Source organism: Macrosteles quadrilineatus, unplaced genomic scaffold, assembly GCF_028750875.1.
Source record: "Macrosteles quadrilineatus isolate MER2022 unplaced genomic scaffold, UCM_ALF_1.0 Scaffold_13__1_contigs__length_4303367, whole genome shotgun sequence".
In the NCBI taxonomy this organism is placed as follows: domain Eukaryota; kingdom Metazoa; phylum Arthropoda; class Insecta; order Hemiptera; family Cicadellidae; genus Macrosteles; species Macrosteles quadrilineatus.
In genome coordinates, this window is record NW_026542606.1 from 1,597,293 (window position 1) to 1,610,206 (window position 12,914).

Sequence of the window (12,914 nt, forward strand, 5' to 3'; positions counted from 1 at the left end):
ATTTGAATGAAGATTTTATATTTGAAGGTTCAGCAGTTGAACTCCCAGATTTCAATTTAATTGTTATTTCAGTCTATACAATTCCAACCTACAAAATGAATAAATTGTTTCTGGTCAGATTCGAAAAGCTGTTTTTGCTTCTGCAAAAAAGAGTAAAAAATAAGTCTGTTTTCATAACTGGTGATTTTAATATTAACATTTTGGAAAACAATCCTATATCTTGTAGATTTAGAGAAGTGGTTGAGTGTGGTGGGTTCTGGCTGCAGTTTGAGGAGCCCACAAGGATAGACCCAAATCGCAATTCAGAAACTTGTCTAGATAATATTATTACGCAAAAGAAATATGAGGTAAACTTTAAGCTAAATACTAATTTATGTATGTCAGACCATAATGCTATTTTCTTAAATCTCCCCAAGCCAACTAACTGTAAGATTGCTGTAAATAATCCGGCACCTTCTTCTAGTAAAAGAATATTTTCAAATGAAAAAATTAATTACTTCATAGATTTTTTTAAAACTAAATGCAATTTTAATTTTGATCCGAGCTTGAACCCAAGTGAAAACTATTCCAACTTTCTGCACCAATTCCTACTAGCATTCAATCACGTTTTTCCTCCAAAAACTTTGAAAAAAAACACGTAAATGTAAGCCAACAGTTTTGAATTGGGTGACACAAGGCATCAAAATATCTAGTGTGAGGAAAAGAGAACTCCACTTGCAAGCTAAGTATAATCAAGATAGACAGTTTTTAATGTATGTGAAACAGTACAAAAAAATCTTTAAAAAAGTAGTAAAGAAGGCAAAAATAATTGCAAATGGTGACTACATAGAAAAGTCTGAAAATAAGTCTAAAGCTGCTTGGCAAGTTGTTAATAAAGAACTTGGTCACGTAAAAAACAAAACTGATGGCAAATTATTTTTAATTAATAACGACAAAGATATATGTAAACCTCAGGATATAACTAGAATATTTAACACTTTCTTTGCCGAAACAGCTTTGAACATTAATGTACCAAAGGCCACTGTGCAAGGAGTTCATGAATCTGTTCGAGACTATTGTAGAGATGAAGGAATTTCGTTGTGTAATCTGCAGCAGATTAGTAAGGGTGAAGTGAAAAAAATTATTCTTTCCCTAAAAAACAAAACTTCTGTGGGTTGGGATGAAGTACCGATCAAATTAATTAAAGCTGCTGTAAATTTAATTTCTGAACCCTTATCTATTATCATAAATCAGTGTTTAACAAATGGAATTTTCCCAGACAAACTTAAATACTCACAAATAACTCCAATTTTCAAAAAAGGCTCTAGGTCAGATATCAACAATTACCGTCCAATATCAGTTTTAAGCAATTTTTCTAAAGTCTTTGAAAAAGTTATAAATAACCAATTAGTTTGTTTCTTTGAACATAATAATCTGTTTTATCAAAATCAATTTGGTTTCAGGAAAAACCTTGGAACAAATACAGCTCTTGTACACTTTATTAATGAAGTATCGGAGGCTTTGGGTGGGTCAAGGAGTGCAGCTGGTGTCTTCTGTGATCTATCCAAGGCCTTTGATTGTGTTGATCATTCGCTTTTGCTTCAAAAACTACATGACTATGGAATTTCAGGAAGTTGTCTTTCCCTAATTAGATCATACCTTTCAGATCGGAAACAAAGAACTGTAATTTCTGATGAAGGAACTAGGCATTTCTCACATTGGAAATGTATAAAGCTTGGGGTGCCTCAAGGCTCCATTTTAGGTCCCCTTTTCTTTTTAATCTACATAAATGACCTCCCTAAAGCTATTAATAGAGATTTGATTCTGTTTGCTGACGATACTACTGCAATCATTAAAGAAAATAGTAGAGAAGAGCTTCTTACATCTCTCACAGAAGTTATGAAAGAAATGGAAAATTGGTTTAACTAAATGTGGATAAAACCCAAATTATAAAATTTTCAGCCAGAAATGAAAGAGAATTAAATAGTTTTTCCAATTTAGTCCATACAAATAAATTCCTAGGCATTCATCTAGATGAAAATATTAACTGGAAGGTGCATCTAGATGCTATAAAGAAAAAAATTAGATCTGCATCATCTGTCTTTGTCCACTTGAGAGAATGTGTCACCATTGAAGTACTTAAAATGGTTTATCATGCCGATGTAGAATCCATCTTGAGGTATGGTGTGATTTTGTGGGGACAGGCAACTGATGCAAAAACTATTTTCAGACTTCAGAAAAGAATCATCCGAATTATGACTAATTCCCACCCCAGAAGTCCTTGTAAATTACATTTTCAAAATTTAAAAATCCAAACACTCACAGGACTATACATATTTGAATTATTAAACTACATACACAATATAAAAAATAACCTCCCGGATTCATTCAAATTCACACACAACTATAGTACAAGAAACGAAACAGTTTTCAGATTACCAAATCACCGTTTGACCTTATTTGAAAAAAGTCCTTTGTATGCAGGTTTAAAAATGTATAATAAACTACCGGTATATTATAAAATAATGAGTTCAAACAAGTTTCAAGAAACATTGAAAAATGGACTCCTTGAACGTGCGTTTTATAAAATAGAAGAATTTTATAACCATCCCTTGAGTTAATTTTTTGTTTTTAATTTGCTTAACTACTGTACTGTATTAACATTATTTGGCTAGGTATTTTTTCCTGTTACTTTGTACTTTGTATTTTTCTAGTCTAGGCTCAATTTTGACAATGCACCTGCTCTATATGTTATCACATCTAAAAGTATGTTATGTGCAAATAAATAATGTCTAAATGTCTAAATGTCTATAGACATTTTAAAATTCATTAAACTATGACGATTGCATTAATGAATTTTAAAACACACTGTAGACTACGGCCATATTCTCTTAAAAGCAGTTGGGTGACTTTCTACAGCCAGTTTTAACGTCTAGAACTGTGTGGAAAACTTCCGATTTCCCCATTTATAAGTAGAAGTCATGAATAAGTAGAAATTTTTAAAACTAACTATGACGATTGCATTTATAAATCTCAAAACATATTGTAGGCTACGGTCATATTTCCCTAACAGCTGTTTACTAACTTTCTAAAGCCATTTTTAATGTTTATATCTGTGTCCAACTGTCCAAAAACCTCCCATTTCGGCCATTTCACCTGTGTTTTTTGTCTTTGTCATGAGCAAGTAGACATTTTAAAAATCAAACTATGACGAACTTGCATTCATGAATTTCGAAACGTAGGCCTATTGTAGATTACGAATCCATATCTCCTAAAAGCAATTTGGTGACTTTATAAAGCCATTTCTAACGTCTAGAACTATGCCCAATTGTCCTAAAACCTTCCATTTCACCTGTTATATGTCATGAAAGCAAGTAGACACTTTTTTAACCTTTACGTTTTTCTCCATTTCATATATCTGTCACAATTATATAGTATCGAATTCAGTAATAGCATTGACTATATAAACTTTAACACTAGTGTTTATATATTCAATGGTAATGACAATTTGACAACTATGGAACATCAGGAAATCAGCTGTTTCCCCGTCCTCGCTCGCGCGCTCGGCACCCGCATTTGCCCTAGCATGTCAACAGCTGACTGCTGTAAAGGTTGGATGATGCGTACAACACTTTCCATAGCGTAATATTGTTTTATTCGTTGTGCTATATTGTCCAAAAAGTTTATCTATGTGGAACTTAATACTACTCCTGTCATCGCTTATTAAGTTTAATAAAAACTACATTGATGTCTGTTTTATGACATTGCGTTACGGACAAAATGTACGTTTAAATTTTATTTTTCCAAGGCCAAGGGGGGGGGGCTTTAGCCCCTGTAGCCCCCCCCCCTTGGAACCGCCACTGACAGCTGGTTGCTTTATCCCTTAGGTTACTAACAAACTCTGAAATTGATTGATTGTCAGTTTGATAGATCGATTGAAACTGGTGCTGTGAAACAAGTACATTTCTTTTAGGTTCTGGATGTTTTCTGGATGTTCTCTTAGAATTTTGACCAGGTCATCGTAAGTTAATTCGTTCGGATTATCGGATTATTTGGTGCAGATAAGGATGAAACTATTTTTAAATTGCTTGTTCCAATTGAGTTCAAGAGCAATTTAGCACAGTAATCTTTGTTAGATGCAATATTTTTCATTTGAATGTAATTTTCAAAGCGTTGATAATTATTTGAAAAAGTTTCCTTTTGATGGTCAAAAATTTCAAAGTTGGGCACATAAGAATGAGTTAAGTTTGTTTTGGATTGATCAGTATCACCATGTGGCTTTACGTTAGAACGTTGTGTTGAAAGTTGACTTACCAATGTTGTTATCATGGCTTGTTGCATTTCCAAAAATTGCTTGAATTGTTCTGGATCTATATTGATGAGATTATAGTTGAAATGTTTCTAATTGATATTAGAAAATGCAGCTAGATGAAAAAAATGGTTGATAGTCTTGGCCTAGATTGCTTACAGGTAATGTTCATGCAGTAAAAGTCACTCACTTGAGGTTTACTCGTCGCCAATCAACTTGTCGTGGCCTTGTGTATGCACGTGTATTTTGTTGACTTTGATAATTGAAAAATGTAGCTTCATTTGAAAAGATTTATTTTACAATACATAATTGATTGATAAAGCCTTCAAACTCCGTATATTGGGGTTTCACCGTAATCACACGAATAAAACAAACTACAGAGTATGCAGTAGATGAACTGCATTAATTTTTTTAATAAATATCTGATTCAGCCAGAACTGCATCCTTCAAGGTATTCCAATCTAAATTTTGTGAATAGTTGATAAGCAATCCTTTCTATGGCATCCATGAATTTCTTAAAACAAAAGTTGATATTGAATTTTGATGTGTATCTACATGATCAATATTCTCTAATCTCTAGACATGACATATTTTAATTAACTAAGTATTTTGTAGACTTTGTATTTTTTTTGTTAATTTAAAATGTTTTGTATGTGTTTTGACTATGTCTATTCCTTTGTACAAAGAAAGGTCAGTGGCAATAAATCTCTTGATCCTTGAACATCCTGTACCTACAAGTGTACCAAATTTGGCTTATACCCGATTTTTTCCTCTGTTTTGTCTTTTTTTGTCTTCGCTGCCAGAATTTGATCAGGACTATTTAAGATAATGGGTAACATTTCGCTGCGACTAATTACGATAATAGGTAACATCAACTGCTGATTAACTAAAAAATCAGCTGTTTTAGTTGTTAGTGACCCAATGAGAGCAAATATTGATGTACGTACAGTCGGTCGTACACAGTATCTTAAAAACAAGTTTTCTCTCTTATTTAATTCATCAACCAATTTTCTTAAAATAGGGTATCATTAGAATAATTGTAAGACAATTGTCTAAATAAAACATTACAACAGTATTTTTGTTTACCTATGTAGCATTATTTCTGTTATCTCAGATATTTTAAATTGCCACCATTTTTTAACTAAACATAATAAAAAATAATATTTTTTCTCAGAATAGGTCTTTTACGTAATTAATCTAAGTACCAAATTTCATCTCAATACAAAAACCCATTTACAAATAAAAAATAGTTTTCTGAGAAAAACATTGTAGCTATTCAAGTAACTTTTTGGAAATTTTTAGTTTGTCTTTGGCTTAGGAATGGTACATTAAAAGATCGGTTCAAAGACAGCCTGTATATTACAAATCCTATACATAAATCATTGTACCTGTTAATGGTCGGTAACTTATTAGCACTTGTTTTAATAATTCACATGGATTTTTTCAACATTACTTTATTCAAAAGATGAGGTAAAAAGGTCATACCTGGGTGGTACCCCACTGGGGGGCCACGGTGAGGTAGCTGTAGGACTCACAGGCCCCACCACCCCCACTGGCTACTCCATGCTCTAGACAGTGGTGGAGATGTGTCTCTATCTCACTCAGAGCACTCACACTAGTCTCCCACTGCAAATAAACACATTCAAGTAATAAAGGCAAGGACAGAAGTTGTAGGACTCACAGACCCCCCCCCCCCACCCACTGGCTACTCCATGCTCTAGACAGTGGTGGAGATGTGTCTCAATCTCACTCAGAGCACTCACACTAGTCTCCCACTGCAAATAAACACATTCAAGTAATAAAGGCAAGGACAGAAGTTGTAGGACTCACAGCCCCCCCCCCCCCCACCCACTGGCTACTCCATGCTCTAGACAGTGGTGGAGATGTGTCTCTATCTCACTCAGAGCACTCACAATAGTCTCACACTGCAAATAAACACATTCAAGTAATAAAGGCAAGGACAGAAGTTGTAGGACTCACAGCCCCCCCCCCCCCCACCCACTGGCTACTCCATGCTCTAGACAGTGGTGGAGATGTGTCTCTATCTCACTCAGAGCACTCACAATAGTCTCCCACTGCAAATAAACACATTCAAGTAATAAAGGCAAGGACAGAAGTTGTAGGACTCACAGCCCCCCCCCCCCACCCACTGGCTACTCCATGCTCTAGACAGTGGTGGAGATGTGTCTCTATCTCACTCAGAGCACTCACAATAGTCTCCCACTGCAAATAAACACATTCAAGTAATAAAGGCAAGGACAGAAGTTGTAGGACTCACAGCCCCCCCCCCCCCACCCACTGGCTACTCCATGCTCTAGACAGTGGTGGAGATGTGTCTCTATCTCACTCAGAGCACTCACAATAGTCTCCCACTGCAAATAAACACATTCAAGTAATAAAGGCAAGGACAGAAGTTGTAGGACTCACAGCCCCCCCCCCCACCCACTGGCTACTCCATGCTCTAGACAGTGGTGGAGATGTGTCTCTATCTCACTCAGAGCACTCACAATAGTCTCCCACTGCAAATAAACACATTCAAGTAATAAAGGCAAGGACAGAAGTTGTAGGACTCACAGGCCCCACCACCCCACTGGCTACTCCATGCTCTAGACAGTGGTAGAGATGTGTCTCAATCTCAGTCAGAGCACTCACACTAGTCTCCTATTAAATACAAATTAATACAAAATATATGAGCACAACTCTTGATACATGTTTATTTCTTAATAATGAAAGATAAACATTGAATCATTTACAATGTAAAATTATTCCAGTCATATGAATAATATTAAAAAAAAGATAGATTTTTGGGATATATAACATCTCCCATTACAAATAAACACATTCAAGTAATAAAGGCAAGGACAGAAGTTGTAGGACTCACAGGCCCCCCCCCCCCCCACTGGCTACTCCATGCTCTAGACAGTGGTGGAGATGTGTCTCTATCTCACTCAGAGCACTCACAATAGTCTCCCACTGCAAATAAACACATTCAAGTAATACATTCAAGTAAACATTGAATAATTTACAATGTGAAATTATTCCAGTCATATGATTAATATTAAAATAAAAGATAGATTTTTGGGATATATAACATCTCCCATTGCAAATAAACACATTCAAGTAATAAAGGCAAGAACAGAAGTTGGAGGACTCACAGGCCCCACCACCCCACTGGCTACTCCATGCTCTAGACAGTGGTAGAGATGTGTCTCAATCTCACTCACAGCACTCACAATAGTCTCCCACTGCAAATAAACACATTCAAGTAATAAAGGCAAGAACAGTAGTTGTAGGACTCACAGGCCCCACCACCCCACTGGCTACTCCATGCTCTAGACAGTGGTAGAGATGTGTCTCAATCTCACTCAGAGCACTCACACTAGTCTCCCACTGCAAATAAACACATTCAAGTAATAAAGGCAAGAACAGTAGTTGTAGGACTCACAGGCCCCACCACCCCACTGGCTACTCCATGCTCTAGACAGTGGTAGAGATGTGTCTCAATCTCACTCAGAGCACTCACAATAGTCTCCCACTGCAAATAAACACATTCAAGTAATAAAGGCAAGAACAGTAGTTGTAGGACTCACAGGCCCCACCACCCCACTGGCTACTCCATGCTCTAGACAGTGGTAGAGATGTGTCTCAATCTCACTCAGAGCACTCACACTAGTCTCCCACTGCAAATAAACACATTCAAGTAATAAAGGCAAGAACAGTAGTTGTAGGACTCACAGGCCCCACTACCCCACTGGCTACTCCATGCTCTAGACAGTGGTAGAGATGTGTCTCAATCTCACTCAGAGCACTCACAATAGTCTCCCACTGCAAATAAACACATTCAAGTAATAAAGGCAAGGACAGAAGTTGGAGGACTCACAGGCCCCACCACTCCACTGACATGTGATGAACAAGACCCAAAACTTTGAGATTTGTTTATCTCGAAGCTTTGGGCGGGATTGAAATACTAACGGGATATTTTCGATTAGGATGCATTCCACGACATCCAAGTGCCACAACGTCCAAAATACTATAAATATTTCTGAATATAAAAAGTAGATATAATTTTTTTTTAAACTTTCCATTAAATCTCGTCCCAAAAAACACAGCCTCGGAGATCAGGGCGGCAACCCTAGGTTCGGCCCTGGGCTAGTAAATACATGGCATTGGCGCAAATTGACTGTATTTTACTCACCAGAGAATGGATCTGATCAGGGTCCTGGCTAGTGGTGGAGTCCAAGAGCAACAGGAGAGTCATGTCTTGGTACCCACAGACGTACAACACGTTTTCTTCCACAGGTTCAAGGTCTCGTTTCTCCCTTTCTCTCTCGGCCCGGGACTTTCTAAATGGTTGTGTTGGTACCAGAGGTGTGGCAGGGTTGGCGGCCTTGTCCGCAGGTGTGGGAATCTCCCCCACTCTCTGCTCCATTGCCAAGAGACTCAGCTTGGCCATTAATGGAGTCAATGGAATCGAGATATTTGGTTTTTTTGATCTCAGTTCAATCATTGGGACCATATCTGTTAGGATGTCAAACGCAATTACAATCTATGCCAATATATAATAGACAATTTACTGTATTGTAAATATTTAAACAACTATGATGATTGTTTTGAAAAATTGAAAAGAGTTAGATGTTGATTTGAGTTTGCTACAAGTGAAACAGTCCCTCATGGCTTTGTTCTGTTTTGTAGATTTTAGTTGTTAAAGAAAAGGCATAAATAAATTATTACATCTCATAACATTTTAGAAAAATAATCCTTATAAATGTAGGCCTAAGACAATCCTTTCAATAACTAAAAACTAAAAAGTAACATGCGTTGAAAACAATGAAAACATCATATAGCTTCGTTTATTTAGAGTTGGTCAACACATAAACCATAAAGAATTATAAGTAATACCAAACATCAATCAAAACCACACCCATTCAATAGATAATAATTATTTTCAAAATAAAACTAGTATTTTTAACAATGAAGTACAACAATAACAAATCTAGTTGGAAAACAGATGACATCTAGAAGGATTTAAGAAAAATAGATAGATCAAACAAGATAATTCAAACAATATATTGAACCCCTTGAGTGCTACAAATCCTTTAAAATATAATTTTAATTACTACTTGATGGAATGGCTAACCCATCAAATCATTCAAATCACCATTGAAAACACTACAATTAAGTATCACTAGTGGTTCAATATTTCATGATCATCATGTACTAACCCATTAAAGCATAACTGTTTTTTAATATCCAAAATAGGCACTCAGGAGGTTATAAAAGATTTTTTGAAAAGGGAGAGTGTTCAGCAAGCTTGCTTGAGCTTGAAAGAATTGAAGTCCATAGGCTAATAGATACCTAAGGAAGGCAAAAAATAACATTGATTTCTTCCTAGTACAGTACATCTTCAGAGAGTTGGTAAAAAGAAATTTACAACAAAATATCCGTGTTATATTTTGTAAACTTTTTCTTATATTCAACAGCCCCTTGACTCTAATTTTCCCAAGTAAGCTAGCTGAACTCTATTCCTTTTCATAAAATTACTCGTTAGTTTAAGAGAAATGGAGAGCAGAGATCACACAGATAAGGGGATTTTAACAAGACAGTCTGCAAGTTGCTGAAACAGAGACATGTTTTAGAGTCATGCAGGCAGACCATGCTGAGTGTGACATGCAGCTTTGCAGTACCCTGGGTGTCAGTGTTGGACGGGCCTAGTGGCAGGTTGAGTGCTCGTCTCACACGTTCCTTCTTGCTCCGAGTATTCTCGCCAAAACCCAAGGCGAAACTCTTAGGTCGAGGCTCTAACAACCAGTATAGGTTAAGGGTCTAAGGTATAGCTGTGCTGTAATGTTACTATTGAGTTGGTAAATGATTCAAATGTGTTATTATATCAAAATAAAAGCAGGGATGTGTTGATTACAATTCACTACTCCATTTTACAATATTTTACATTGAAAAATTATTCGTATTCTCTTCAAGCTCTCTTCTTTTAAGGTTCGTATTTTCTTTTCTTTGTAGATTGTGCCTTTGTATAAATGAATGAAGATAAGAATTTTTATAAAAATAATTTTTAAATAAATTCATTGGTACTTGTAGATAATGGACGGCTTGAACTAATGGTTTTAAACCTTAGAACTTTTCATTTCAGATCCAGCCATTTAGCTTAGCTTTTTGATCAAATTTGGAGAAATACCAATAGAGTAGAGCAGACCCTATTGTATTTTTAATTGTTGTGCATATTCAAAAACTTGTTTATTAAGTTAGTAGGTGATGTAATTTATGAGATAAATAAATAAAGGTCCTTAAAATAGTCATGTCTCTAACAGTTTTAAATATAAATCACATATCTGTTCTATTTGAAAAGCAGGGGTGCTGCAGCTTGGACACATACAGGAGGTCCCGTTAGTGAACAGGCAAATAACGGGAAATTGTTCTCTATGGGCCAAAAAAAAAAAAAACAAATCAAGAATTAGAGATTTTCCAAAATTGCTTTGTTAACAATATATCGGCCTTTTTGTAATTTTACAAAAAATGTTTTATCTTTGAATTGTTCTAACTGATATTTATGAACCTTGGTATGGTAAAAATGATCTAAGTTAGAACAACAAATTAATTTTGACTCCAAGGGAAGCAGACAAACCCAGCCATCAAAAACTGTGACACTCCCATGAATATACACCACACAAACCAGACATAACAGCCTAATGTCTTAACCAGAACAAAGCCCAAACATTATAAAAGTCCAGCCAGAAATCCATAGGCATCTAAATGGAACTGAACCAGAGCAACCTTCACCTAAAAACCAAAGACTACCAACTCTCAATCTGGAAAGAAACATGAATCTTACGGATAAAGACCCACACTCCATAGATACTATAGACACTCTTGAGATAAACATGCCCTCTAACATGAGTTCTGCTCAAATAACAAACCTATGTAGGTCAGACGCTATGATCCCTTTTTTTAGGAACAGGACATCGAAAATGGAGGAGAAACAAACACACACCATTCATCCAAAATACACGAATTTTATGGAACTCCATTCTGCCGAAAATCGATTAACCCCAATCTCAATATCCCAAAACCACCCAACTTCTATCAACATTATATCACAACTGGTTCATAACCAGACCATTTCTGTAACAAAACCTAAGACAAAAGAACAGGCCACAAACTGCTCAAAAGGCAAAAAAATTAAAGCTGGCAGAAAAAAATCCAAAATAACTCTAATGCATAAAAACATAAGGGGGTTGATCAAATAAAGTTGATAGATTAAGCCACACACTATCAACCATTCTGCCTACCATATTGATTCTTACTGAACACGGATTAAACTCAGAAGCCCTGGCCAACACAAGACTCCCAGGATACAGCCTGATAGCTTGGGTCGATCATGGTTTTGCTGCGATCATAAAAGACGATGTTGCTGTGACCGCAGAAGATATTTACGATTTTGATGCTACCGCAAGATGCTTACAATTTTGCCGTGACTGTGGCAGGTGTCATCGATTTCACTGTGACCACGGGAAATGTTTTTGATTTTCCCGTCACCGTGGAAGGTGTTCTCGATATCTCCGTGATTGCAGGAGGTGATCTCAATTTCAACTTGACCATGGGAAACTTTGAGTCACTGTGGAAGGTATTCACAATTTAACATTGACCATAGAAGATGTGCATGATTTTGCTGTGATCACAGAAGATATTCTCGTATTGGCTGTGACCACAGAAGACGTTCACAATTTTGCCACTACAAGAGATGATGATTCAACAGCCGGTTTTTCATGCGCTTACAGAGATTTGTGAGGGTTTACGCAAGCAAATTCAACACTTGGCTTTAGGTGAAACCTTGTAAATTCGTCCTAGATCCATATTACACAAAAATGGCACTAAAATCAGGGTGACCTGGTTACATATTACAATTCACGCATAATTCCCAGTTTTTTTCTTACTCGTAAAAAAAGTTTACAGTATTTTTGAACGTGCTAAAAATTTACCTTTTGGCTGTTCTGACCATGGTACAATGCGTGGTACAATGACCTCCTCGACGTAATATCGTCATAGTGGGATATGAGAGGTTCTACTGCACGTCGATGTGCAATCAAAATAACATGATACTCACTTTTTTCTTTTGTTGTTTCCTGTGAAAGCTGTCTGTAATGTCTTGTAACGCGAGTGTCATAGAGAGCTTGTGAGGCTGGGAGTCCGTTTCGTCGAAAAAGTGGAAAGGAAGGATCAGCTATTGTGTTGCAATACTTCATAACTGTTTGTTTCTCTTTTTCTTCACGAACTGAATTTGCCACTCCTAAACTGAGATACCTAAAGTTTAAAAAGAAGGGTATTAGCTAGGGGTCTGCGGTACAGAAAACTTAAGGTTGGTACGGTACAATATTTTGTACCTCGGTTATCGGTACAAAATCGGGATGGTACGTGGCTACCAGTAGTTTTGCGGTTTTCTCCTCAGAATTGTATTGAAACCATTATTTGTAATTTAAATACATTGACATTACTATGAAAATGGTTAGTATCCTGCATTTATGGTTTTCTTTTTTTTCTAACAACAATTACTGTCCCACACATTATTAAAACTTAACTTCTAACAGTGTCAAGAAATAAACAAAGTTAAGATAAA

The 12,914-nt window shown here is 36.3% G+C and overlaps 1 protein-coding gene across 2 annotated transcripts in view; it reads right to left on the bottom strand.

Moving 5' to 3' along the window:
* The window catches only part of LOC129004958 (uncharacterized), a 120,112-nt gene that overhangs the window by 37,179 nt on the left and 70,019 nt on the right, over nucleotides 1–12,914 (bottom strand). The window contains exons 8-11 of one of the 2 annotated variants that reach the window (XM_054433684.1): nucleotides 12,405–12,601; nucleotides 9,973–10,086; nucleotides 8,484–8,806; nucleotides 5,774–5,914 (exon numbers count right to left, since the gene is read on the bottom strand). In XM_054433684.1, coding sequence (XP_054289659.1) covers nucleotides 5,774–5,914; nucleotides 8,484–8,806; nucleotides 9,973–10,086; nucleotides 12,405–12,601 — 775 coding nt within the window. The remainder of the gene's footprint in view (nucleotides 1–5,773; nucleotides 5,915–8,483; nucleotides 8,807–9,972; nucleotides 10,087–12,404; nucleotides 12,602–12,914) is intronic. The other variant, XM_054433686.1, reaches the window with a different exon arrangement.